This window comes from Alternaria ethzedia (genome assembly GCF_023757985.1).
Source record: "Alternaria ethzedia strain BMP 0044 chromosome Unknown scaffold_8, whole genome shotgun sequence".
NCBI lineage: Eukaryota > Fungi > Ascomycota > Dothideomycetes > Pleosporales > Pleosporaceae > Alternaria > Alternaria ethzedia.
Genome location: NW_026056201.1, coordinates 990,599 through 1,015,553, shown reverse-complemented (window position 1 = coordinate 1,015,553; position 24,955 = coordinate 990,599). Strand labels below are relative to the sequence as shown.

At 52.1% G+C, this 24,955-nt stretch overlaps 14 protein-coding genes across 14 annotated transcripts; 5 read left to right on the top strand and 9 right to left on the bottom strand.

The window, feature by feature from the left end:
- Window positions 1-277: 277 nt before the first annotated feature.
- On the bottom strand, window positions 278-1,157 carry J4E87_004540 (uncharacterized protein; the record flags this gene model as incomplete). The annotated part of the gene is made up of 3 exons (XM_049376161.1): window positions 278-344; window positions 393-807; window positions 866-1,157. 3 exons carry the CDS (start codon window positions 1,155-1,157, stop codon window positions 278-280), a joined length of 774 nt encoding a protein of 257 aa, XP_049234370.1.
- Window positions 1,158-1,537: 380 nt separating this feature from the next.
- J4E87_004539 (uncharacterized protein) lies at window positions 1,538-3,007 on the bottom strand (the record flags this gene model as incomplete). Its single annotated transcript, XM_049376160.1, has 1 exon — window positions 1,538-3,007. One exon carries the CDS (start codon window positions 3,005-3,007, stop codon window positions 1,538-1,540), a length of 1,470 nt encoding a protein of 489 aa, XP_049234369.1.
- A 1,175-nt stretch (window positions 3,008-4,182) lies between these two features.
- J4E87_004538 (uncharacterized protein) lies at window positions 4,183-4,800 on the top strand (the record flags this gene model as incomplete). The annotated part of the gene is made up of 1 exon (XM_049376159.1): window positions 4,183-4,800. The coding sequence occupies one exon, from the start codon at window positions 4,183-4,185 to the stop codon at window positions 4,798-4,800; it is 618 nt and encodes a 205-aa protein (XP_049234368.1).
- Window positions 4,801-5,095: 295 nt separating this feature from the next.
- Window positions 5,096-6,889, bottom strand: J4E87_004537 (uncharacterized protein; the record flags this gene model as incomplete). Its single annotated transcript, XM_049376158.1, has 1 exon — window positions 5,096-6,889. The coding sequence occupies one exon, from the start codon at window positions 6,887-6,889 to the stop codon at window positions 5,096-5,098; it is 1,794 nt and encodes a 597-aa protein (XP_049234367.1).
- Window positions 6,890-7,477: 588 nt separating this feature from the next.
- Window positions 7,478-8,867, bottom strand: J4E87_004536 (uncharacterized protein; the record flags this gene model as incomplete). The annotated part of the gene is made up of 2 exons (XM_049376157.1): window positions 7,478-8,531; window positions 8,584-8,867. The coding sequence occupies 2 exons, from the start codon at window positions 8,865-8,867 to the stop codon at window positions 7,478-7,480; spliced, it is 1,338 nt and encodes a 445-aa protein (XP_049234366.1).
- A 294-nt stretch (window positions 8,868-9,161) lies between these two features.
- J4E87_004535 (uncharacterized protein) lies at window positions 9,162-9,939 on the bottom strand (the record flags this gene model as incomplete). The annotated part of the gene is made up of 2 exons (XM_049376156.1): window positions 9,162-9,448; window positions 9,513-9,939. 2 exons carry the CDS (start codon window positions 9,937-9,939, stop codon window positions 9,162-9,164), a joined length of 714 nt encoding a protein of 237 aa, XP_049234365.1.
- A 183-nt stretch (window positions 9,940-10,122) lies between these two features.
- On the bottom strand, window positions 10,123-11,619 carry J4E87_004534 (uncharacterized protein; the record flags this gene model as incomplete). Its single annotated transcript, XM_049376155.1, has 1 exon — window positions 10,123-11,619. The coding sequence occupies one exon, from the start codon at window positions 11,617-11,619 to the stop codon at window positions 10,123-10,125; it is 1,497 nt and encodes a 498-aa protein (XP_049234364.1).
- Window positions 11,620-12,427: 808 nt separating this feature from the next.
- Window positions 12,428-14,648, top strand: J4E87_004533 (uncharacterized protein; the record flags this gene model as incomplete). Its single annotated transcript, XM_049376154.1, has 2 exons — window positions 12,428-13,984; window positions 14,049-14,648. The coding sequence occupies 2 exons, from the start codon at window positions 12,428-12,430 to the stop codon at window positions 14,646-14,648; spliced, it is 2,157 nt and encodes a 718-aa protein (XP_049234363.1).
- A 179-nt stretch (window positions 14,649-14,827) lies between these two features.
- J4E87_004532 (uncharacterized protein) lies at window positions 14,828-15,950 on the bottom strand (the record flags this gene model as incomplete). The annotated part of the gene is made up of 3 exons (XM_049376153.1): window positions 14,828-15,186; window positions 15,238-15,853; window positions 15,903-15,950. The coding sequence occupies 3 exons, from the start codon at window positions 15,948-15,950 to the stop codon at window positions 14,828-14,830; spliced, it is 1,023 nt and encodes a 340-aa protein (XP_049234362.1).
- Window positions 15,951-17,019: 1,069 nt separating this feature from the next.
- On the top strand, window positions 17,020-17,823 carry J4E87_004531 (uncharacterized protein; the record flags this gene model as incomplete). The annotated part of the gene is made up of 1 exon (XM_049376152.1): window positions 17,020-17,823. The coding sequence occupies one exon, from the start codon at window positions 17,020-17,022 to the stop codon at window positions 17,821-17,823; it is 804 nt and encodes a 267-aa protein (XP_049234361.1).
- A 1,675-nt stretch (window positions 17,824-19,498) lies between these two features.
- J4E87_004530 (uncharacterized protein) lies at window positions 19,499-19,957 on the top strand (the record flags this gene model as incomplete). Its single annotated transcript, XM_049376151.1, has 1 exon — window positions 19,499-19,957. The coding sequence occupies one exon, from the start codon at window positions 19,499-19,501 to the stop codon at window positions 19,955-19,957; it is 459 nt and encodes a 152-aa protein (XP_049234360.1).
- Window positions 19,958-20,808: 851 nt separating this feature from the next.
- On the bottom strand, window positions 20,809-21,911 carry J4E87_004529 (uncharacterized protein; the record flags this gene model as incomplete). Its single annotated transcript, XM_049376150.1, has 2 exons — window positions 20,809-20,990; window positions 21,038-21,911. 2 exons carry the CDS (start codon window positions 21,909-21,911, stop codon window positions 20,809-20,811), a joined length of 1,056 nt encoding a protein of 351 aa, XP_049234359.1.
- Window positions 21,912-22,518: 607 nt separating this feature from the next.
- On the bottom strand, window positions 22,519-23,469 carry J4E87_004528 (uncharacterized protein; the record flags this gene model as incomplete). The annotated part of the gene is made up of 1 exon (XM_049376149.1): window positions 22,519-23,469. The coding sequence occupies one exon, from the start codon at window positions 23,467-23,469 to the stop codon at window positions 22,519-22,521; it is 951 nt and encodes a 316-aa protein (XP_049234358.1).
- A 722-nt stretch (window positions 23,470-24,191) lies between these two features.
- On the top strand, window positions 24,192-24,884 carry J4E87_004527 (uncharacterized protein; the record flags this gene model as incomplete). Its single annotated transcript, XM_049376148.1, has 2 exons — window positions 24,192-24,501; window positions 24,550-24,884. 2 exons carry the CDS (start codon window positions 24,192-24,194, stop codon window positions 24,882-24,884), a joined length of 645 nt encoding a protein of 214 aa, XP_049234357.1.
- Window positions 24,885-24,955: the final 71 nt, after the last annotated feature.

The window sequence follows — 24,955 nt, the reverse complement described above, 5'->3', positions numbered from 1 at the left end:
TGGGTCCGTCGCTTCGGCCTCCAAGCCTCAACTAATACACTGCACTAAGATCTGCCTCGAAACGTAACAGAAACCCACCATGAGTGAGGCTGGACTTGAGGCATCGTGGTGTCTCGAGCTTCTGGAACCTGCATATCGATAAGAGCGAACCAGATTGGAGTGTTACCGAGACCGCAGAGTGATACGAAGTTTAATTATCATTATAGGAAGTAATCAACGTGCACACCACTGAGATGTCCGCATCAAGGTAAGTATCGCGACCTGCAACCCCCAATATCTAAACCACGTCACCGCCATTCTCGACCCTGGCGTACCTTCCCTCCTTCTGCGCCTTCCACCTTGGACTGCGATCCGTCAGCACGACTCAGCATGCGACGGCCGAGTGTACCTACTAGAAGAAGTTCCTGAAAGCCACAATACCCGCTGTCATGGCCGCGTATCCTCCTAGCAGCCTCGACCAGTTGCCTTCCTGTCCGACAGTCAATGCAACGAGGTCGTATACCAAGCAGCCGCCGAAGATCCAGTCGCTCATACTGGCCGCCGCAGCGAAACCGACACCGGTAGCCACCTGCACCAGCGAACTGGGCTCTACACCTACAAAGTAGGCTGCAGATGTGTTGTGAAGGAGATCCAGTACACCGATACCCGCGAATGTCTTCGAGACAATGTGGGTGAGGAGGTTGGGTGTTGATCGCGTGTCGAGCGGCTCAAGCGCCGTAGCGATGTAACCGACTTGTGCCAGTGTGTTGATGATGACGAAGATGTTCGATGTCTCCAGGTTGTTCGAGTTCCAGAAGAACATCCAAGCTGTCGCATACGTCAGTATACATCCTACATTACCACGATATACTTCAATAATACGTACTTCCAATGCAAAAGTTGCCCAGACTGTAAACCCAAGCAAACTTGTTCATCATCGCGCATTCTTGCGCATTACCGTCTTGCTTCCATAGCTTCCACAACCAGACCAGCTGGAAGATTTGCTGTGGGAAGAAGAATGCGCCAATGAAGTAAGGGTACGGGCTGAAAGCGGCAAGATTCCGGTTGTGGATATCCATCATGTTGGGCGACGAAAAGATGCCATATTGTTGCAGAGCAAAGTCGTAGATGAAGGATGCCGGCGCAAGGTAGCGCACCGTAGATTGTGTGTTGCCCATACTGGAGGCTGTGATGGAGTTCGAGGCTGTAGTGGGAATGCACGTAGGGTCACGTGTACGAATGCGATGCAGCGAGATGGGATTGTAGATGTAGGATGAGATTCAGCAATAAGTCGTGGTATGCCATTGTCTTTGTACGATCGCGCGTCGCGTCTGTGGTCAATCGAAGACGTCATCCCATAATACGCGATCTCAGGGTCCAGCTCCCGATGCAGCACGAACATCATCGCCATCATCGTGATGTCGGTACACGCCGGAACGTTTCGCACCGACTGAGCCGCTTGGACATTTCGTATTGTCTCGGCTTCGGAGTTCTCGTGCCAGAATCCCCGACAGTCGCAATGTTGTAAATTTGAGAGCTTCACTCTCTTGCTCTGTTGTTATTCACCATTTTTTAATCCATTTTCTTTGCTCAACATCCGCAGATATTCTGTTCCATACGCATCCAACCAAGACTTGTTGTCCGTCGCGTACACGCGTTGCAGCTTCGGTGTTCTAGCTCTCCAATCGCCCTGGAAAAAGTCGTCTAGCAACGGTATCAATTCCTTCGGGCTCCAGAACTCGAGGAGATCGTCGTCAACAAAGCACAGCTCCTCCAAACTCGATGGCATGACTTCATCGATTCGGGGCCAAAGAGAAGCCTCACCGCCCAGTATCACGGCAGGGGATACGTGGAGGGAGGAGAGAACGGGGTAGTCCCGAAAATGGCATTTCCCGTAGACGTCAACGGACCCCGGCGAATGCAGTTGACAGAAGAATCTCAAATGTTCCAAGCTGCTCTTGACATTGTTGAGCGCGGCGCTGAGCGACGCGCAATCCACGGTGATGAACGCCCGATCGCGAACCCAGTATTCGTAGTCCAATCTCCTCAGAGCTGGTGTGCACGACAGCAGTTTCGCGAGTGTGTCTGGTTTCACTGAAGACTCGCCAAGCCTCAGTGTCGTCAACGTTGAGCAGGCAGGTAGAGATGTTGCTTCCTGAATACCTGCATGTGCAGTCTCATCCATCAGGTTCATTTCGATCTTCTGGATGTCTGGGCACCAAAAGAGAGCCCAATACCCCCTCCAATCCAGATGCGGGTGTAGATATCTGACCCGAGTCCACCTGTCACTCGGTTGCTCCTCCTCAGCGATGTGCACATGGCCGAGATGAACGTTTCGAAGTTTGCGACATCCTAGAGCTTGTGACTCCGCATCACCAGAGGACAGCTTCCACAAGACCTCAGGGAGGTACACTACGTCGTCGCCGATGTGGAACCCTAGATCGAGTGATACAAGATTGGGACAAATCCACACGAGCAGCGCTAAGGTAGCATCCAGATCGTACATCAGGATGGCTTCATACCAAGAGCAACCGCCGACTGCAAAAGGGTCTCCGCGTTCTCTATGGTGCCACTCCAGCCCTGCATCCCGTACGGCGTTCAGGGCCAGTCGCTGCTTCGCGTTCGTCCAAGTTGAGGCAACATCCGGGTGCAGTTTCGCCAAAGGCTCCCGTCTGCGTGGATTAACAAGTGACGAATACCAAAGATCCTCAAGCTCGGTACTCTGCAGTTTCAAAGCGGTAATCGATTGCGCGTACGCGGGATTCGCCAAGATCGTTTGCAAAAGAAGGTTGGGACGCAGAGCTTGTGGGACATCCACATCAGCAACAGTCAGTGGGCGAGTTGCTTGAACGACCTGCCATTCCATGCTGATGTTGCTGTATAGATGCGCTACGGTCTTTGCGTGCAGAGCTTTGCAGGTACGAGAAAGGTTCGACACGTCTTGGGACGGAGGAAGATAGCTGAGTACGATTTCGAGAAGCTCCTGTGGAAGCTCGAACAGCGGAGATGCGCAATGCGGGAACGACATGTTGAGTTGTTGGTAGTGCTGGATGGGTCTGAACCAGGACCAGACCGCAGTCTGAGTCAAAGGTGCACTCTATTGTTTCTGAGACGAGATGGCGGTATGAGGAAGCTGCGCCTCACAAGCTCGGAGTTAAGCATCGAGGTCTCCACTTTAATGCCGAGATTCGCGTCTTCCAACCTCGCAAGTCTGAGATTCCCATGTCTCTTTCACGACAACATCGCATCAACAGCGGATGCACATGCAACATATAAATCACCGGGGAGGCTGTCAGATCACAATCACGTTGCAAATCTCAATAGTTTAGTGCTTCGAATCCCTCACTATCTATCCAGCGATATCAGTCGACCTTGCAATCCGACCCAGTATGCTGCAACGGCCTTCCTCACACGGTATGATGCCTTTCACTGAAAGAAGTGAATTCTTATTGTATTCGAAAAGATTATGATAGATTTGCGTTCGCATGCGAGTCCTTGTAGCACATGTACACTCGAGTGATGACTGGCGAAGCAAGAGTCTGGATCAAGGCCGGATGTAAACACGTATGTGCTTGGGCAATGGATTTAGAAAGAAGAGATAAGTGAAAGAGATGGTTACGCGACGGCTATCAGACGCCCTCTATAATCGTCTGGTATAGTCAATGGTAAGTCACAGTTCCGTACTCGTTCTGGGTATCACTTGGTCGTGGAGTCCGACATATCAATAGGCTGCAGTGACGGCTTGGTCAGATCACATTCGAGGTCAAGTCGAATTCGACAGTGTCGTTTCTGGCCAGCTAATCACGGCTCGAGCGGCGCGTGAGCAGATTACCATCGGTGTCGGTGGAACAAACAGAGGCGTAGGCAACAAAGGTGACGGTGAGTAGTCGGTGTATCTGAGCGTTTGATTGGTCTCTCCTCTCCGTATCGGGGTCTCATTTGTTGATAAGCCCGTTTGGTTTACCTGAGTGACGTCGCAAATTATCGCGAAAAGACGCAGTGACTATAATCAACAACGCGCCCTCACTTTCTTAAAGTCGCACAATTTCAACCGACTCTCCTCTCTCCCCACCGTCCTCATCTTCAATCTTACACTACCCATACGCGAATTCGATACGCCGACCAGTTCCGCACTCCCTTCCCAACACACATCGCGATATCTACCTCCCCGACGCGACTCTCCCGTCACGAGCCAAGTACACCATGTCTTCCTATACAGGCGCCGTGAACATGTCGGGTACAGACGCAAGCATCATCGCGGACCTCATCCAGCAGCTTGCCGATACGAAGCTGGCCAATCAGGACCTGGAAGAGCGTCTCGAGACCGTCACCTCCGAACGCGACGACTACAAGGGCGAACTCAAGGAGTTCAAAGCGGCGCGCGAGGTGATTGCTCCTGGTGATCCAGACGCTACCAACAACCAGTGGGATGATGACGAAGAGGAAGAGTATGAAGAGGTGGATGATGCCGAAGTGTACGATGACAAGATTCGCGACAAGGCGAGGATATTGGAGCTGGAGAGTACGGTCAACAAGGTCACTTTGGAGTCGCAGATGACTATCCGGGGGCTGAAGTGGGACAATGTGGAGTTGCATTGCGAGAACAAGGACTTGCGTGAGGAAGTCGAGGTGGTGACAAAGGAGCGAGACAGCGCCACGGCCACTATGCTCCGAGAGCGGGCCGCTCATCTCAAGTCCAAGGATGGCGTCACATCAGGCAGGGTCACCAAGGACAAGAGCAAGACCCCTCGTCATGCGGGTGCCCTTGCCGACAACATCACTCTGGCACTGCGCCAAAAGGAGGACAATGGTAGGACTTGAGGTATACATCACCCAAACTCTCTATTGAATAGTGAACTGACAACCTATTCATAGGCCTACACGAGCGCATCGCTACCCATTCTGCGGCCTAAAAGTATCTTGTGGATGCTAGGCCTGTCCGAGATTTCACGAACATAGCAGCGTTGACTCAACGTAGGAGGTAAATAGGATCTGGGCTTGATAGAAATCGAATGAAAACATACACAATGCACTATCCTGACCTCGCTAAGGCGCTATACGGTTCGGCCGGATATCCCCGTGCTATCGCGTACATTAATCATTACATGAATGTCGACTAATACCAGTCTCCGCTCTCTTCGTTTGCCTTTACGTCCATAGGATTCATACTCATAATCCGCTGCCCGGGTATTGTGTCCGTGAACGCACTCTCAAACACACCACTAACAGCTCTTCGTCCGATCTCCTTGAAGCTATCGTATTCCTGGTTGTCACCAGTGATAGCACTCCATTCGGGGTCCTCGGGACTGCGCGCAGGGCCTAGATCACTCCATCGCGTTACGATGAGAGCCTGCTTGAAGCGCTCAGGGCCGTTGCCGCGCACGCTCTTGTCTTCAACAAGTTTGAGTTCGAACAGGTATTCAGTCGGGCATCTGGGACAGCGGCGCATCGGTCGGCATATGGAACAGAGATTGACCATGCCAACGGCCTTCTTTCCTAAGCTGCGTTCGCGGAACTTGTCAAGAGCGGTCGTTTCAGATTCGTGGATATGAGGAATATGCGATAATGCACATTTAGGTATCGATGTCAACAGCCCGTGCTTCCAATGTGCGCAAACGCTGAAGTAGGGCGTGAAGTCTCCACGGCTGAACAAAAGCATACGCTTTGCTGCATCTGTCATCCCCCCTTCTACGTACTGTTGCGATCGGATACGCATCAATAGATGACCTTTGTCGGTAATGTGATAGGTAGAATCATGCCTCCAGGTCGAATAGGTGTCTTTCCAACGGCGGCCTAGCGACTGATGAGGAATGCCGTATTCTGCGCCGTAGGCCCAATGGCGTCGGGCTAATTGCGCAAATGCGAACGGTAATGTGCGACCTTCGCTGATACGGAGCCTTGGTGGAGGAATGTGAACGTTGGTTCGATTGGGGCACTCAAAGAGTGGATTGAGAACATTGGGAGGTTTCATTGTCTCCATACCAGGCTGGATGCGCAAATGCCACTGTGCGCATGGAAAACAGAAAAGATGGCGTGGCATCTTGTGGTCCATGGAAAGTAGAAAGTCGAGCCGTTGCGGCCGATGGAGCGGATCCATGAGCAATTTGTAGGGGTGTCTACCTAGTCGAGCGTACATGGTGCGGCATGTAGAGGATAGGTTGGCAACTTCGAGTGGTGATAGGAAGTCCGCAACATGAAGCCATACTTCAGGCGATGCGCTGCCGAGTAATGCTGTTCCGTCGGGCTTCGTAGGATCATAGAGTAAAGATACATCGTCTCGTTCTTCCTCAATCGTGTCAACACCATCAATGTATGTGAAAGCATGCATCATGTCTGTCAGATCCTTTCTTTCTCCGGTATCTTTGTCAAGAATGTCATCGGCCTTGACATGCTTTGAAGGCGCGCGATGAGACTTGGTCAGCTTTGATGGCTGCGATCTCGATGGCGCGTATGGTAGGGTCTGCTCATTGCCCGACTGCGGTATTGATGCAGATCTCGAGCTGTGTGGTTGATACAAAGGCGCGGCATACTGTGGTTGTCCTTCTGAGTTGCGGCGGTAATCGGCCGCTTGTTGCCCAGGTTGTAGGTAGGCGTTGCTGGTATCCATGAGAGCATTAACAGCAGCATATGGATGATCACGCAACGCATGCGGCGCGAGGCCAGTGATGTCTTCATTGGTAGGTAAGCCAAAACTGTTGTCTGAGAGATCGGTTCTCTCGTTTGTAAAGCTACCAGAGTCTTGGCGGTTGGGGTTCGCTACGTTGGTGGTTGAGTCAAGCTTTCCGAGCATATCGCTTCGTGATCCCTTCTTGGAAAGTTTCTTCCGCGTAGCCGGCTCTTTTGGTTGTTTCCCTGATCGCATGCCAAACATGGCACGTAAGCCGCCTTTCTTGGTTTCTTGTTCCGTCATAATGGAGACAGCTGCAGCTAGTTGCGCAGGTGATTAGGGGATGTCGCTAAACTCAAGACGGATGATGAGGCTCGGTCGATACAGATGATGGACAGTATGGTATGCGCAGGTGGTACTGATACGGTTCCCCGGAGAAATGGGTTGTCAAAAGATGTTTATCGAAATTGCAGCAGGGTGGATGATCATCGTCATAGCGTGGCGGCTCGTTTCGGCAGAGGATCCGTACTCATCCGCTCAATTCGTCCACTAGTGAGCTCAGTTTGTGGGTACGCATGTCGTCATGAGTGAAGTGTGCATGCGATGAGGTGCAGTCCAGACCGCTTAAAGATCACGGTGTTGGAGCTGGCAATGCGCGATGGGATTGTGGGCACGCGTAAGGTGCGCGACATGCATTGACCATCTGACGTAATCCGCTAGAAGTTTGCCGATCCCCTTTAGTCCCGACTAAACCCAACCTCCTCGTCAACGAAGGACAGCAAGCGCCTGTGACCCGACTACACCCACGCCTGTCACGTCTTTCTTGCCGACCCTTTATATGTCGAACGGACTGGCCAAGACAATCCGAAACCACGTTTTCGCACGAAGAAATCAATCGATCTCGAGCTTGGAGATAGCACCTAGGAGGTCATCCTCTTCGAGCATATCGCCTATGGGCTGTGTTGCTGCACTGTGCACGCCTCTACCCAACTTTCGGCGAATATCTTCGATGGTATCGTGATCCTGGACGGTCTGTACACCGTTGTGGGTGCTAAGCGCATCGAACAGTGTCGTCAATCGCTCACAATAATGATTGTTAGCCATAGCGTCAAGCGCCGGTGCAACAGGAAAGATGAAGCCGACCAGTATCTGCATATTCTTGTGCAAGAAGAGATAGTCCGACTTGACCATGATCTCTATCATGTCGAGCGTAATGGTCTGTACCCAGGTTGGTGCGCCAATCTTCATGGCTTCGGAGATGCTCTTGAGCAGCCGTTCGATAGCTGGCAATTCCCAATCCTGTGTTGTGGTAACTAGCTTCGAGCTAGTTTCAACTGCCTGGTCAAGTTCCTCAGGCGGAATGACGCTGAATCGACCCCTGCCGTATACATACTCGGCCTTGGCAGGGACTGTGTCCTCGGCCGCATCAGAGTTGGTATCTTCCCAGGTACAGGTATACTCTGACTCTGTGTGTTGTTGATACAAGTCAGACCTGCCGAGTATGTCGCACATGTGCTTGATCAGGGCCTTCTCTTGATCCGTTCTCTCGTAGTTTTCCTTCTTCAAAGCCATCAGAATATCGGTAACACGACTGGACTTCATGTTCTCATCGGCGGTGTCGAGCAGTGGAATAGCTTTGTACGCGAACGGAAAGAACGTGTCGTAATTGTTGTGGAAGGGCAGGTAGAGAGAGATGGCCATCTTCTCCAACAGGCCGCAACCCACGTTCACCGCTATTGCCGATCCGCGTTGTCCGACAGAAAAGGCTCTGAGGAGGCTGAGCGAGAAATCTAGTACGTTGACGGATGCGGGTTCCCAGATCGGCCGAGCGATGAACTCCCCAGCAGCCTCGAGGATGTACTTGCCCGCGATGTCGGCACCCACGATACTTTTGCCGTTGACGACTTCGAGCTCCAGATCCGGATCGATTGTGTCGAACAAAGCCCTGGCATAACCTGATTAGCCGGGACCTTGCTGCATTGTGGGGAATACCTTACCTGTAGAGCTTTACGCCTACTGTGGCCCAGCTCGATTGACTCACAATCTTAGCGTTGACGACATTGACGAGCGCGTGAAGTTTCAGTAGATCTCTACCGACAAGGGCGAGGAGCAACTGGACCTGGGCTTGTACCGTGCTGTCCGGGGTCTGACTATCGACAGAATCAACGACATCTCGGATGAGCTCAGTGAAGTCGAATTGCTCTTGGTAGACGTCATTTGGAAGCTGCGCAGATACGTCTTCAACTACAAATGTAGCTGATGCCATCTTGTTGTGGTGCATGATTGCGCGAGAGATTGGTGTTGTGTGAGATAATCCTACGCGTCGAGGTGTTGGGATTCAACACAATGGGCAGGAGCAAACGATGAAGGCTTGGCGTTGGGCGCAGGGTCAGGGTCAAGCACACTGGCGCGAAGATGCGGCTACAATATTGACACATGATAGTACATTGGCTGCGGAGAAGAATTGCAGCAGCAGACTATCTGATGTTCTTATGATACAAGACACTGTCCCTCTCCGCCAACCGTGTGTGCCAGACAAGCCTTCCACACTTCGCGTTATGCCAGATCCTTGCTTTCACAAAACCCAGGCGTTCTTCCTCAGGGAAATTAGTCCTGCGACCTTGATCTTCGACATCAAATCCTCGTCCGCGTTCACTGTGCGCTCGCGTACTTTTTCCAAAACCCTCGTGAGCTCCGCTTCAGTAATCGGATTCTCATCCAGACCACGCGCAACGAATTCCACGTACTCGACAAACAGGTCGATGTTATGGTTGCTGAACAGATGCTGTGCACTTACCATCATATCCAAGATCCAAACATTTGTCTTGAGCGACATAAGGAGAGTTGATGATGTTGCGTCGGCTACAGAGGTAGAGGTACGAAGTCACTATATGTCTCACATGCACTTCGTAGAGACAAGACTTACCTAGTTCAGCGAGGAGCCACATGCGCGGTTGGCACCATGCGGCTTTCTGCATGTCGGCTTGAAAGTCGGCCAGCGAGCGCGTGTAGATGTAGTGTTGAACGAGGCGCGCGCCGGAGCGTAGCTGGTTGTTGCCATCGCGGAGTACGTTGGGATCGGCCAGTGTTGCTGGGATGAGATGGCAGAGATAGTTCAGCAGCTTGACTGCGACATATACCCAATTCCTGTCTTCCATGGCACTCGCGTAGATGATGTCGACCGTATGCTTCAACTTGAGTGGGTCCGCGTCGATATTGGCGGTCACCTCGCGCATGACGGCTTCAGCAGTCTCGTCCAACACGTTCAGTGGGATGTTGAATATCAAGTGGACGACCGCCATGCGGAACATATCCGTAAACACGAGCGAAGGAGCGATAGGGTAGGCGTTCATGCTGGACGGAGAGAAGTGCAGGTGTTGTGGTATTGTGGGTGTTGAGAGGTTGGTGTGAGCAAGTTTTAGGCAGGCAGCAAGCTTTGCACTGGAGACTCTTCGAGGTCGCACAAATCGTCTCAACAGGGTCTTTTGACTAATGCGAATTCAATATGACTTTGTTGCTCTCAGAAGAGATTTTCTTCAGCTTCTTGACCTCCACGTAGAGTTACGCGCGATCATGTAGTCTTTGCTTTGAATAGCCTTCCAGATACCCCAAAACCCGCCTAATGGCCATATGCCTCTCAGCTTCAACCCCATATCCTTGTTTGCCATACTCGTGTACTTTTCGATATCGACGTGCACTTTGTCATACACCTCAGGCAGCATCTCCGCGTTGTACTTCTTCCTCAACCCTTGGTGCCATTTATGATCGAATTGTGCCCAAAAGTCATCTTTACTGTAGTAGGTCTGCGCATACAGCCACTTCATACCGCCCATCTCGCCAAGCGTCTTCTCCAGCGCACGGTTCTTCTGCAAGTAGGTAACAGGGTCTTTAGGACCAAACCCCCAAAGACCAATATTGAGCATTTGGTCTGACTTCAGCGCGCCTTTGGTGTGAGGGTGCATAGTTGGTTGGAGGCTTTGCTTCAATGGGCAGAGCCAAAGAGGCCAGATACCGAATTCCTTGTCGGTATAGTCGATGAACTTTTCGGCGTTAGGGTAGGGTAAAGCCATGTCTTGGACGATGTAGCGTGTCGCAATCCCGGAAGCATGAAGAGCTCGGTAAAGCATGCGCGTATGGAGGAAGTCGTCCAGGAACCAGCGAGTGTACTTGTTGAAGGGAAAGCGCATGTAGCTGAAAGCGGACCGACCGACCCAAAAGCCACCACGGTCGTAGCGGAACATGTACTCAGCTAAGGGGATGTACTCCACTACTGGCTTGGAAGAATTTCGTGTAGCGGCTTCAACATGCAGATAGAACCACGGATCCCACGGGTTACTGAAAGTCTGCGGCTTGGTGTTGGGTGGCAGATCATCTGTCATCTCGCCTGTGACGATCGCACCGTGTTCCTTGCTGAACAAGACGCCATCAACATAGTCGTTCCTCTCGCCTTTCTCACCACGTGTATGGTCTTCGACTTCCTTAACAGCTTGAGTAATGCTACGTGTAGGATAGTATGTTGTCTTGACATATTTCTTGGCCTCGATGAGCTTCAGATCGACAAGCGTAGTTACTCCCAAGGTGCCGACAGCGCCGGCAGCCCCTCTGAACAGGTCCTCGTTTTTCTTCTCGCTAGCTTTCACGACCTCACCGTCGGCCATGACCATCTCTACCTCGTTGATAGTGCGATCGAAGAACCCAAATTTGAAGCTACTACTCTCGCCAGCTGTGCCCGCATACCCGCCACCAACAGTGATACCAGGGAACTCCATCACGACGGGTGGCACAAGGCCATGCGGTAGCGTAGCCTCTACAAGCCGATCCATAGGTACGTTTGGCTCGACAAGAGCTGTCTTGCTATCCGTATCAACGCGTATGACATTCCGAAGAGCGCTGATATCGACGACATGCTTCTTAAGATTCGGACGCGTGCTGTTCGTCGAGCCGTGAGATATCCGGAAGGGTTCTTTGCGCGTAAAGTAGTCTTTGACTTTGGACGCGACTTGCGCAACGACGCGCTGATGGCGATCCATCATTGGGGAAGAGAAAAGAAATGAGAACGCCTGAAAATGCCAATGCTATTGATACATGATGCGAACTTGCGATTTGGGGTTGAGGGTACGCGACTGCCGGTCGAAGTCGGTACAGACGCAGATTTTCTCCGATGCGCTAAACTTCACTCATCTGGCTAGCGCTTCCTGAACACCTTCCATCCCGATCACTTCACTTGTGTCGCTCACGTCTTGTCACTACTCCGATATCGTCTGCATTCTATAGGCATCGCAATTCCGCCAGCTGTACTCAAGCGTTGCTTGCTATCACGATCTGATGAGCTCACGGCATCACCTAGAGAGCTTCGACATACGGCCGGTCTATGACCTCATGATATTTTTGGAAAAGAAAGGCGGGAATCGTCCTACGTAAGGAAGCAACCGAACGGGCGTGGAGCTGACACTTTGGAAATCCTCTCCGCGATACTCCACAGCCCGCCATGGTGTATTCACCGTCGCGGTTCCATAGACTGGGGACACATTCTTCCTGAAATGGGTTAGACCGTTCCCAGGCGGACTTATCGCATACGTCCTTGGAGCTGACAACAAGTCATATCTTGCGTCAACGCGTCCCTTCGTATTCATCACCGCCGTTCCGCTTGATTGCCCAGATGACTCCTCTTTTCGGCTTTCACTTCTTATCATCTGCCGCCATTTGTGCTCCCTGCGGAGGTTACATCGGCCTTGCAGAAGCGGGGCGAGTAACAAACAGCCAAGACATGGTATCTTCATGCTGTGATATGTTCACGACAGCGAACTGAGTGCGCGATCACTTGTATCGTCTCATACGACAATGTTGATTTTGGTGTTGTCGCATTTGATCGGCCTCGTTACCGCACTGCAGCTTCTTCCGCCTGTTTCACCACGCTACAGCAACAGCGATGACCTCGGCTTCTCTATCGGCACGGACGCAAGAAAGATATATATCGACAGAAGTTTCGCCACAAAGAGAGACTCCGAAGGTCTAACGCTCATACCGCCAACTGCGTATGAGTTTGCTGAAACATTCCGCACCGACATTTCCTCACTGTTTGGGGGTTCCTGGACTCTGGAGCAAGTAGACGACTTCCCACTCACTGGTATCCATATCGGCCCGATTAGAAACAGCAGTATCTCATTGACATACGAGAATGGCCAGCCTACAGAAGAAGGATACGAGCTTGAGGTTACCAATGGCACTGTATACATAGGCGGAGCAGGTGCGAGAGGCATGTTCTGGGGAACGCGCACCCTACTGCAGAAGCTCTTGATCGACAACGGCTCTCTCATTGCGGGTAGGATAGTTGATGCGCCTGCATACAGCACACGAGGATTCATGCTCGACGCGGGTCGTAAATGGTACGATAAGAACTTCCTGAAAGAGCTCTGCACATATGCCTCTTTCTTCAAAATGTCAGAGTTCCACTATCACTCTAGCGACAACTACCCCTTGAACCGTGGTCACAATGAGACGTGGCAAGACGTATTCTCGCACTTTTCGCTGTACCCGGAAGAAAATGTAGAGCTCCAGGCTATCATTCAGCGCCCAAACGAGACACTTTCACGTGTCGACTTCGAAGACTTTCAACAGCATTGTACACAACGTGGTGTCACCGTCATTCCCGAGATCGAAGCCCCAGGCCATGCTCTAGCGATTACGAAATGGAAGCCTGAGTTAGCGCTGGCAAAGAAGGACCTGCTCAACCTGAGCCATCCGGACGCAATCCCGACAGTCAAAGCCATCTGGTCCGAGTTTCTTCCATGGTTTCAAACGAAGGAGGTACATATTGGCGCTGATGAGTACGATTCAGATCTAGCGGACGACTACATCAACTTCGTCAACGAGATGACCGAATTCATCAACAGTACTTCTGGGAAGCGCGTACGTATCTGGGGCACTTACGAGCCATCCGAGAATCTCACCATCTCGAAAGACGTCGTAGTACAGCACTGGCAGTACGGTCAATCAGATCCCCTTCAACTCCAGAACGATGGATACGATATGATCAACTCGGAAGATTGGTGGGCATACATGAGTCTCAAGAACGACCACATGCCCATCCTTCCGGCGCCGTACCCACAGTTCTACAACAATACGCGCACGATGAACTTTGCCAACGTACCGGGATGGCAGTGGGATCCATCGCTCTACAATCCAGTTAACACCACAGAGCAGCTGGAGCCTGGTGCTAGCGGCAACAAAGGCGCTATTCTCGCTGCTTGGAACGATAATGGTGCGGATGCGACTACGCAGCTGGAAGCCTACTATGCGATGCGAGAGGGTATACCTGTCGTGGCGGCGCGTGCGTGGGCCGGTGCGCGAGGTGCGAAGATCGACCCGGACGAGTTGGCGGATAGCATTGCGCTCTTGGTATGTTCAGTCGAAGTGAGAAAGCAGTGTGTTTTGACCCAATAGCTAACACGACTTTTGCTAGGTAACTAAAGCTCCTGGACAGAACCTAGATCGCCGTTTTACAAGCACGAACATAGATGCACAAAGCTCAGCGCTGGTATCATGGACGCGAAACTCTTCCAGTGACAGCAACACGACGCTGGGCATGGGCTCATACGGACCACCATACACGCTGACCTTGAACGTATCCTCGTCCTTCATCTTGACCGGCACTGATACCTCGCTCTCTATCGCTACTATTCCAAACAACTCCAGCGGTAGCACTACGACACTCCTGTTCACCACATTCGATGGCTTCGAGTATCCTCTACGTTCCGTGTCGCCAAGTGATGGCCACGACACAGGACATCCGGGTCGTATATGGACCAACCAGACGACATCGTCACATGAGTCAGTGCCAATCACGCTGCCAGCAAAGTTGCGCATTGAGACCAATGTGTTGAGCGGTAGTCGGGTGTGGGTCAATGATACATTCGCGGGCCGATTCGAGGTGTTCGTGTACGGAGGCCGTAATACGCTGTTTAGTTGGAGTCAGATGGCGCTTGTTGCGCCGCTGGACGTGGTAGAGGGTGGTGTTGATAGTTTGATGCTTCAGACTGGCGTTGCGCTAAATGCGTTATAGGAGGATGTATGCAGTTGACGCGATATAGAAATTGCGGACACTATACACGATGTAATGAGATTTGGATAGACAAGCTTGATAGGCTTTGGGTCCTCGCATCAATGTTATTCACCCAGTAGCCTAAGCATGTTTTCTGTATGCATCTAGTCATACCAGGTCCATCAACTTGCTTTCGTCCTTCAATACGTCGCTGTTAACCGCCCGATGATATAATCCCCACTCATAACATCCTCATAATTTCTGCCCTTCTCGTATGTGCCCGGAATAGCCTCAATCTTGCGGTCGTAGTTCGGGTTGCAGAAGTAGGCTATCGAGTATCGTGGCGGGTATTCGTCCTTATCAGCATCCTCCGGCTTCGGCGGTGGCTCCATGACGCGATGCTTTGTTGACTTGATGGTGTCGTTCGACCAGCGTGCTAGTAAGTCGCCAGCGTTGACGACAATGGTGTCTGCGATGGGGGTAGCGTTGACGAAGGTGCCTTTGGGGGAGCGGACCTGGAGTCCGCCGCGGGCGTCTTGGAAGAGGAGCGTTATAGAGCCTGTCGTCGCGTCAGTCGAATCTCGTTACCGGTTCATGTTGAGAATCATACCGTAGTCGCTGTGCTCTCCAGCGCGCACTTGCTCCTGCCCATCGTTCCTCTTGAAGATGCTCTTCGACACGCCCGGGTAGTGCAGCAGCCTTAGTGTGTTGTCGCCCGCGTCTGTGAAGCCGTCAAACCATTTTTCATCGATGCCCATGCCCAGCGCAATAGCGCGCATGACCTGCATGTGCAGGTCCTTGCATGTCTCGAAGAAGCCCATCATCTGCTCCTTGAACTGCTTCGCCTCGTCATCCCCACTTGGCCACATGTTCGGCATCTCAGGCTGGTCGTCGCGTCCAATCTCCATGCTCTCCTTCAGATCTGGCACCAAGGCGCGCATCTCCGCTTCTGTGCCTGTCTCTTCCAACACTACCAGCTTCTCCCGCCCTTGTGTGACATAGCCGCGGTTGGCGGCAGCCGAGTACCATGCCAACTTGTCTTTTTGCTCTTTTGGTCGCGCGAAGAACTTGGCGGAGTGCGAGAATACGGTGGATACGGTCGAGGGGGATATGCCGTGGTTCTTTAGGTAGATGAAGCCGGCGTTTTGGAAGCCTTTGAGAACGGCGTCGGCGGTTTGCTTCTTCGCGTCGGCGTCGCCTGAGAGGAACACGGAGAAGTCGATGAGCTAAGCATTGTTAGGCGCTGATCGGAATGCCTGAGTGAATATGAAGTACCGGAATCTCCAGATCGTCCTGCGAGACGGCTGATGTGATGTTCGCCATGTCGTCACTCCTTGTCGCGTCGTTTCGGTCCGAGCTTGGAGGTGGGTGCAGAAGAACAGCTGCTATAAAGAGACACTCGCGCGATGGAAGGAGAGGCTTGAATATCAGGCGATTTACGCGTCAGCGGCCATCTCCGCCGTAGTTCAGCCATGATGGGACAGCTCGGTGGAGGCGGGGTTGTTGCCGAACACAGAAGGTGTACACGAGCGCGATAAGGCTAATGGTGGGGTCGCTTGGCTGGAACCTCAACACCATACGTGCATCGCGACATCCATCTACGCCTATCATACAGCTGTCTCGACGAGCTCGAGCTCGTCTCGTCTCAACTTGTCTTATTCATGCTCAAACTGTACTGCCCTCCGCTTAGCTGATGGCCCTGAGATGATCGCCTTGTCGCTGGTCGCACCGCCACTTTGAACCCGTCATCATCAATGCTGACATCGGTTGACTACCATACCAGGGAATCTTAGTTGATTGATCGCAGGAGCACACTTGAAACATGGCTCTCATTACAATATCGGCAAGGCGATGGAAGCGATCCTCATTTGCGTAGTTCGAGGCAAGATATCCAAACGACTACAGGCATGTTTTAGGTTACGGAAGAAGCATGACAGCTCAGCTTGATGCCTGTAAAAGAACCTTGATGGACACACCAACACATCCAAAACATACAGTGATGAAGGCACGGCAAGATACGGTTCCCATTCTCTCAGTGAAAAATTCGCGAGTTCATCAACGTCTTGCGATAGTATCTACCTTTCCTATGTCTGCTTTTCCGTCTTCTGCAGTCAATGAACATTGCCAGCAGCCTGTAACGAAGGATGCGTTCATTCCTACTTTCCGGCGATTGTTGGAGTGCTGTTCTAGGAATGAATTCACGCCGACATCCAGTATTGCCCGCCCATCTCTTTCACTGACGTATCCGTAACGGGCTAGATCTGCCAAGTAGCGCACTGAATCAATATTTTCGGACTTTGCGCCCTGGCAGTAGCTTCTACCAACGCTACTACAGCCATCGCCATCTATCTTTTCGCCGAAGCCTATACGCTACCGCCTTCCACGTTCCACGATGTCTTCTGTCGACCCTGACAACACACATCCCGAGGGCGAACACAGCGCAGATACTGCCGACCTCCCGATCTTCGGTCCGCCCACAGCGGAGGAGCTTCACAAGCAGCTCGAAGCACAAGTTTCAGAGAAGGACAAGCAACATCACGTCTTCGCTGCCGAGCTCGCCAAAATCGAACAAGACTACCAAGCCGCGCTCGCGAATAACGCCGATCCCTCTGCCGTCCGTCACTACGAAGAAGTCAAGCAAGCGCATACGGCACAGGGAGAGCAATGTCTCAAAGAGTTAGCCGAGCTCATGCAACAATGTCTATGCGCGCGCAGAGGAGCGACAGCTTATCTCAAGAAGAACAATCAAAGATTGAAGGCTCAGGTCCAGAGGTTGAAGGATGAAGCAAAGGAATGGGAGGCAAAACACGAAGAAGCAAAGAAGAAGAAGGAAGAGCGGGCGAGAGTTGAGGAGGAAAAGAAGTGGTGGCGGAGTCTGACAGCTGAGGAAAGGAAGAGGATAATTCAAGAGTGGAAGGCCGAGAACATCGTTCTGCACCAGCAAAACGCTGTTTTGGAGAAGAAAAACGCTATTCTGACTGCTAAGCTGAAAAGGATCGCCGTTCTGAGGAGGAAAAAGGCCGTTCGGGTGGTTGCGCAAGAAGCTTTGGAGATCGAGAACGAGGTCGTGGAAGCCAGAAACAAGATTGAGGACGCCCATATTGCACGCTGGGACGGAATATTCGACTGGCACGATGAAGCACTCTTGAGGTACTGGGTTTACAAGATGCTTGAGGAACTTGGGATGCGTTACTGAATGATCGGCTCTTCTAAGTGCTGTCTGGCTAGGGGGGAGGGGGCTTGAGGGATGCGCGTGTTCATACAAGTCAAGATGAGTGCAGTACATGGTGGAAGGATAGGTCGTAGAGATAAGTAGGCGTTGGGATTAGGTCAATTGCAAAGAAAATCCTTGAAGGCGTCTCTTTTTCACCGTTCTCACCGACCCGGCTTGCGTCTACATTGTCTTAGAGAGGAGTGTTTCTACATCTGTAGCATCGTAGTCAAGAGTACATTCCTGAATTGCAGGTTCGACAAATTGCATTAAGCACCTTGTATGTGCCCGGTGATGCCTACTGATGTTACAAGGTCAATTATCACGTATCAGTACTCTTAATCACATTATAGAATGTGTCGAACGAAATCGCACCGCGTGTTAATTATGTCAGCTATCTGGAATAAATGAATTCAGGTATTTGTTGTCTGCACCGCGGTCCGTTGATCGAGACCTTCCAGCTTTGCTAGCAGTTTATCCAAATTGATGCTTGCCTGCAAATTAGAACTCTGAGATCCAATGCGAGGCTCATCAAGAAGTGCACCACCAATGTCTCTGATCTTCAGCACAGTGCTATATCCTTTAGCATCAAATACATCATCTGGTATATTGTACAGGACGTCAAGAAACTCATTCACCAGCGATGTCGCTCATCGATGATAAATCTGAAAACCCTGTGGCTTACATTGACGCCAGATCTTCTAACCTGCTTGATTCATCCCTACCTAATCTAGTCTTCAGACCTCTTCCTCAAGTCCGCGCACAAGGCACGGATGTCAATGAAAAGGTGGGCCGTGAGTGAACCCGATAGCCGATACCATACTACTTGTCTTCCTTTCAAGGCCTTGTCTCATTGGTAAGAGGGTGGCAGAGAAAGGTAAGCAAGGCATTAGTCCGACCCTCACGCAGCTGGAGAAGGCTGTTACACACGTATACGCAACCCGAAGGCCAGGCGCTCCTCCAGAAGCCACTCAGATGCCGGGCAAGCCCAAAATCTGATAAGTATTTCGTCCAGGATCGAGCACATCACCGAAGTGATGTAACCCTAAGCAACGAGGGGATCTGACTACCGCGCCGGACGGTCGCAATCATCATCAGTTCGTCGTTCTCATACCGTGCGCAGGTCCATACAAGTAGCGACGAGGCGCACCAGGGGCTCTGGCAGTGCTCGAATGCGCTTGTATTGGTCTGCGTAACTGGGTGAGTGGCGTCTTGTCGAAATCCGTTTTCTCATCGGTCAACCAGGAGACTGTTTCTCCTAACTGGGCGTGTATACACAACCAAAGCTATGAAGAAGAAAAAGAGAGAGTCGGGGACGGGACAGCGGGACTATATAGCTCTAAAGACTGGGCACGCTAACAGCTACTCACGTGATGCGCTGGCTTTTGCGCTGGCTTTTGCGCTGGCTTTTGCGCTGGAGCCTGGAAGGTGACGCAACTGGTGGTGAAGGTGAACGTGAATAAGGGCTAGGCCCTAAATGGGTCATTGTCGGTGCCCACGCACGTCATACTCAACAAATGCTCGAGATAGCCCGACCAGCAAACATACCAGCCCGCGACCTACCGAGACGACGACTGGTCCCCCTGCATCAGCGACACGCGAAAGTGTACTCAAACAGTATTCCTGTATACCCGATAGGCGTCCGCCACTTCAACCCATCATGGTCGTAACCCGAGAACAAGCACTCGAGAAGGAGCTGCGAGACATCACTCGGGCACTTGAGAAAGAGAAAGAAGCACACACTACAACCATACAAGAATTGGGCAGAACAAGGTCGATTCTGCAAGAGGTGAAGCGCACAAGCAGGGCGGAAAGAGCTGATTTGGAGCTCATGACCTTGAAGTGCGCACTCCTACAACAAGACGCGGAAGGCAACGCAGAGAAGGGAGTGGTTCACACAGATGACAAGAACCTGCGAGGCATGTTACCCGATGCACCAGTACATCCCCCAGCAAAGTACGGAGCGCGTTCGATCCCTCCTCCGAGTGACTTCGACCGCTCACTTCCGCCACATTCTGGTCCCGAAAACCACCATGGCGAGCGTTCCGATCGTCTGGGGGACGACATGACTGCCCGTTCTACGCGTGGTACGAAGCGCACTGTCGATGAGATGAAGTAAGTGTTCGACAACATGTCAGAACGAGCCCATATTAATCGCGTCACAGCTCAAACAGTCCCAACGACACCCCGGCAGTGTCAGAAACCCTCTCGGGCCCCGTAGTCATATGCATCAGATGCTATCAACAAAAGCTTCGCTGCGATCCTGGAGAGCCCTGCCGGAATTGCGCCACAGCTGTACACTTGTGTAAGAGAGCCAAGTGCAACGACTATGAACCGGGAGCCTGTAAGCGGGCCAGTTGCCTGAGAGCACATCGAAAAGACGGGGAGATATACAAGAACATCGTTCGCGCTGGACATGTCCCGAGAACCGACCCTTCCAAGCCAAGGATTCCTAAAGCGAAGAAGCCGCGGAAGGGCAATGACGACGATGATGACGACCCTCGGAGTGGTGGCAGCCGTATTCTTGTTGGTCGTCCGGTGTAGCATGTCCCACGAGCGCTGCGAGCATATGAGGACGAAGGATTGGAAGCATCAGGAAGGAGCCATTAGTGGCGTCGTTAGCGTCGGATAAATGAGTGCTGGGCCTACATGTACAGTCTCGAAGAGAGCGAGAATGACTATTGATAGACAATGGTGGCATGCATATGGTAGATACAGTACTACATTCGTCATAACCGCGCTCCCCTACAACCCCAATCTTCTACAAGGGTATCACATTGCGCCTCCAATACATCCTATAACCTACACCCTACTCCACGACAAGCCCTTAACTTCTCTTCATGCACCGCTCCCACGCTGTTACATGCTAAACTCCGCACTTTGAGCAGCCTCAACGCCACCGCGCACATGCGAAACACCACCCCAATGCATGCGCTCAACTACTACATGCCGAAAATCTTCACCACACTTTTACGGTGCCCTTACCACCTTCCTACCCGTAACCTCATAACGCTGCAATTCTTGGAGAATCTTCGGGGAGTCGGCAAAGTCGTAAACCTCGACCTTGGGTGTGATCTTGCCCTGCAAAGCCATCTGCAATAGCTCATCCATCTGCTTGGCGCTACCGGTTGAGGATCCTCTAATGACAAGTCCTAAACTCGTTAGCACTTTTCAGGTCAACAGTAGTGCAAAGACATACCTCTATTAGCGATATGAATCGGGCTCATAGGAAACATGAACGTATCCGGTGGAAGCCCGACACAAACAAACACGCCACTATTCCTCGCCAAAGCCGGAGCTTGAAGATACGCCCTTTCGCTGCCTGCAACACAGATCACACCATGCGCGCCTTCTCCATCTGTCAGATCTCGAACTGCTTGCAGTACGTCTTGCTTGGCGTAATCCACAAAAGCTACCGCGCCCATCTCCTTGGTCAGCTTCTCTTTCTCAGCACCGCTGTCAATCGCAATGACTTTGTATCCCTTGATAGTAGCAATTTGCACACCGATATGTCCAAGGCCTCCTCCAGCACCGATGATAGCGATGAAGTCACCGGGGTTGACCTCAGGCGTGAGTTTCGATACGGCGCCCGCAAGGCTGAGACCTGCGCAAAGGAGTGGTGCTGCGATCTCGCTCTTGACTCCCTCAGGGATCATGGTGACGAATTCCGCATCCGCCACCACGTACTGCTGTAGAGTACCCCATACGCTTCTTCCGGTATTCTTCTGCTTGGCGCAATGGTTCTCCTTGCCTTGTTTGCAGCTACTGCACTCTTTACACGCGTTCCACAGCCACTTTATGCCTACTCGCTTTCCCAGCAAGTCTTCCGACACTCCCTGACCGATCGATACGACGGTTCCCACGCCCTCATGACCGGGCACTTCGGTGTATTTCCCGGGCGAGACGAGATTATGGCAGTCGCTGTGGCATATGCCGCTGTATTCGAGCTTTACGAGGAGTTCGCCGGCCGAAGGGGATTGCACTTGGACGTCATTTCGGATTTGGAGGACGCAATCGGGACCGGGGTCTTGGATCCAGCCTGCGGTTTGTGTTTTGGGGATTGACTCGGTCATTTCGTCGCGTTCAGGGGGGTGGGGTTTTGGTGGGGTGCTGCTTTGCGATCGGCGCTGTTATTTCGGGATAAGGAGATGGCTGTAGCAAATAGGCAATGAGGGGGGCGTTTGTGATTGAAGCAACTGCATACGCGCACAATAACGAACAGAGTTAAAAAGACGACGAATTACCGATAAGCAATGAGACCGGCGGCAACAGTATCATAAGTGGTGACGGTACCCCGCGGCAGCCCCACCATCGGCCTTCTCCGACACTACCAATCGGAGCGCGTCGACCTCCGCATTTTGGACGCGGCTGCCTCATCCGGCTGAACATCACTTGTGCCACTTTTCTAATTTCTTCAGTTTTTTTGAGGATAGATATTCAACACATAGATGCCGACGGGAGAGGTCGTTGGTCAAATGGCGGGGATCTTTGAGAGGGCGCGCTAGGGTCCGTGGAAAGCTTCTGATGGTGATCAGATAACTACAAGATTGGTGACTTACTTCAATGACTTTCTGAAGGTGGCACTGTTTCACCCGTCATTACACCTGCATCATATCGCTGCTGTGCGATGCCATCCTTTCCCATCGAGCAGACACAAATCGGTCCGCAGCGAGAGAGTTCTTAAGTCTCCTCTTCCTTAGGCGCCACCACTTTGCTTCCGTCCTCGAGGCTCATCTTAGCAAGCATCTCATTGACGCTCCGCCCTTCGCCCTCTCCTGTCATACCCTCGTTATCCTCCCTTCTCTCAATCTTCGGTTCGCCTTTGTTCTCCATAGCTTCTTTGTCTTTCTTCATCTGGACAACAGCCCAAGAGTAAGACATGCTCTTCATCCAATTGACGGAGCCTCGCTGTCTTGGTACATAGTTGCCATATTTGTCCTTCGTCCTCCACTTATCCCACAACATGTGGAGCAGCCCTTGGGAACCAGGCTCGAGGATTTGCAAGTGTTCTATCTCGTACCATCCGATGAACTTGAATGATCGGCTACCACGCCGGACAGGCTGAGAGAAGACGGCAATTGGAGAGTAGTCGATAAGGACTCTCTCGTTGGGGTGATCTGATAGCGGCTCAGTGGTGGTGGGCTCCGGTGTTCCACTCGATGAACCCTCCTCGTAATCCTCGTATGCGACTTCGCTGCTCGTTGGTAGCATGACACCGCCGTCCTCACCAGGCTCGTCTAGTCGTTGGGCGGGTACTGCGACGGCGATTACTGTTCTAGGCTCGAAAGGAGGTGTGGCTACCGTGAGAAGGTTCAGGTTGCTCTTGACAAAAATGACCCCGTCCTCGTCCCACTTCGGGTTCGCGCCATTGAACAACAGCACCCACGATAGACCGTTTGGATTTGCCGCCGAGGAATGGAGCGTAGCGTTATGCGCATCTTCGGCGACGGCTTCCTCTCCCCAGAAGTAGGTGTGTATTTCCTGGACAGTGTACAAGTCGTCATCGGACCGTTCTTGCGACTTCCAGCTGGGCACCGCCGATGGTATTGCGACGGGTGTCGTTGGCGCTTCTGACATCGCTGTGGGTTCTACCTTCTTCCGAAGGTGTGGCGGTACGTAGACGCTTTCCATCTTGTCGTTGCTGTTCGCGGTTGGGAGCGGTGTCGAAAGGCTGTGCGACGAATGAATTGCTACGCGTCATATCATGGCCCCACTTCACCACGTGGGCACGCGCCTCCTCCTCACTCCTCCCCTTCACCAAACGGATCAAGTCGAGTTGCAGACTACATGAGGTCGATCGAAAGCGAAAGTCTCAATAATACGGGTGCGTGGTAGCTTCACAGGTTTTTGTTGTGGATTATAGCAAGGTGTTGGTAGTCTGACTATCGCCATGCTACTTGATCATCACTGAGATGTACCTGTGGAAAGACCATGTAGTCACCTAGATAATTCCTGATTCTGAGCTCCTTTCTCCTTGCTACCTTTCTCGGTTCAAGTGGTGAATGCGAGTTCGATGTGAAAGTGACTGAGGATATCACCATCTAGTAGATAGTAAACTTCGAGCGGTTCTGAATCAGAATTGCAACCTCTCACACAACCGCAATACCAAAACCTCTTCGCGATCAAAAAGCATTCCTCTTTACGCTACTAACCATCAAAAGTAGTATACAATGTCCCCACCACAAGCGCAAACGGGCGAGCCGACCAATCTCGCTCACCAGATCTTCACCAAGACCGTTCGCTCACTACACCTAGACCGCCTCGCCCCACCCCGATTCCCTCTCCCCCACCCAATCACCATAACAATCACACCACCTACTCCAACTCCCTCTCCCACACCCTCACTCTCCAACATGTCTTGGACCACCATCGAGCTCTCCAACTACCCACCAAAGCTCACCCACCGAGACGTGATCTTACTCTTCCAAGACTTCACGATTTCGCCTGACTTCGCGCTCCCCAACTTCAAGAGCCTCGCTTATCCGCTACGCACACACATCAAGATCGCTGGAGAGGGGGAGGCTGAGCGCGCGGTACAAGAGCTGTGTTGGAGCAAGGTGGGCGGCCGCCAGATCAACGTGAGGATGGTTGAGAAGACGGGTCACGAGGAGAAGGAAGTCGCTGTTGCGGACGTGGCTGATGAGATGAAGATTGGTATCCTCAGTACGTTGTTACATTGTCACTTCATTGATATCAAATTAACACAATCAGATACTGCGCGCGTCTACAACCCGCACCTCGCCCTCAAGGTCCTTGAGATCCGCGAGTGCATGCAGGGTACATCCAACTTCGCCTTCCTGCAAGCTCGCGATGTGGTCACAGTGTACAGCGAGCCTGGGGTGCATGTGCAGCCGGTTGACAACAAGGCGAAGTGGGAGCTCGTCATGGCTGGTCGCTCCGAGGGTTGGAACTGGAAGATGAAGGATGGGAGTGGAAGGCTTGCTGCGCTGAAGGATCTGCAGGATACGATGGAGAGGCAGGGTGTTATGCGAAAGTTGTGGGGTCAGTGGGAGGGTAGCAGTGTGCTAGACGTTGTCCAGAGGTAGCTTTGGAAATGGAGTGGAACATGAACGAGAATTTGTATATTGAACGCTCGGGATCTCAAGGATAGCTATGA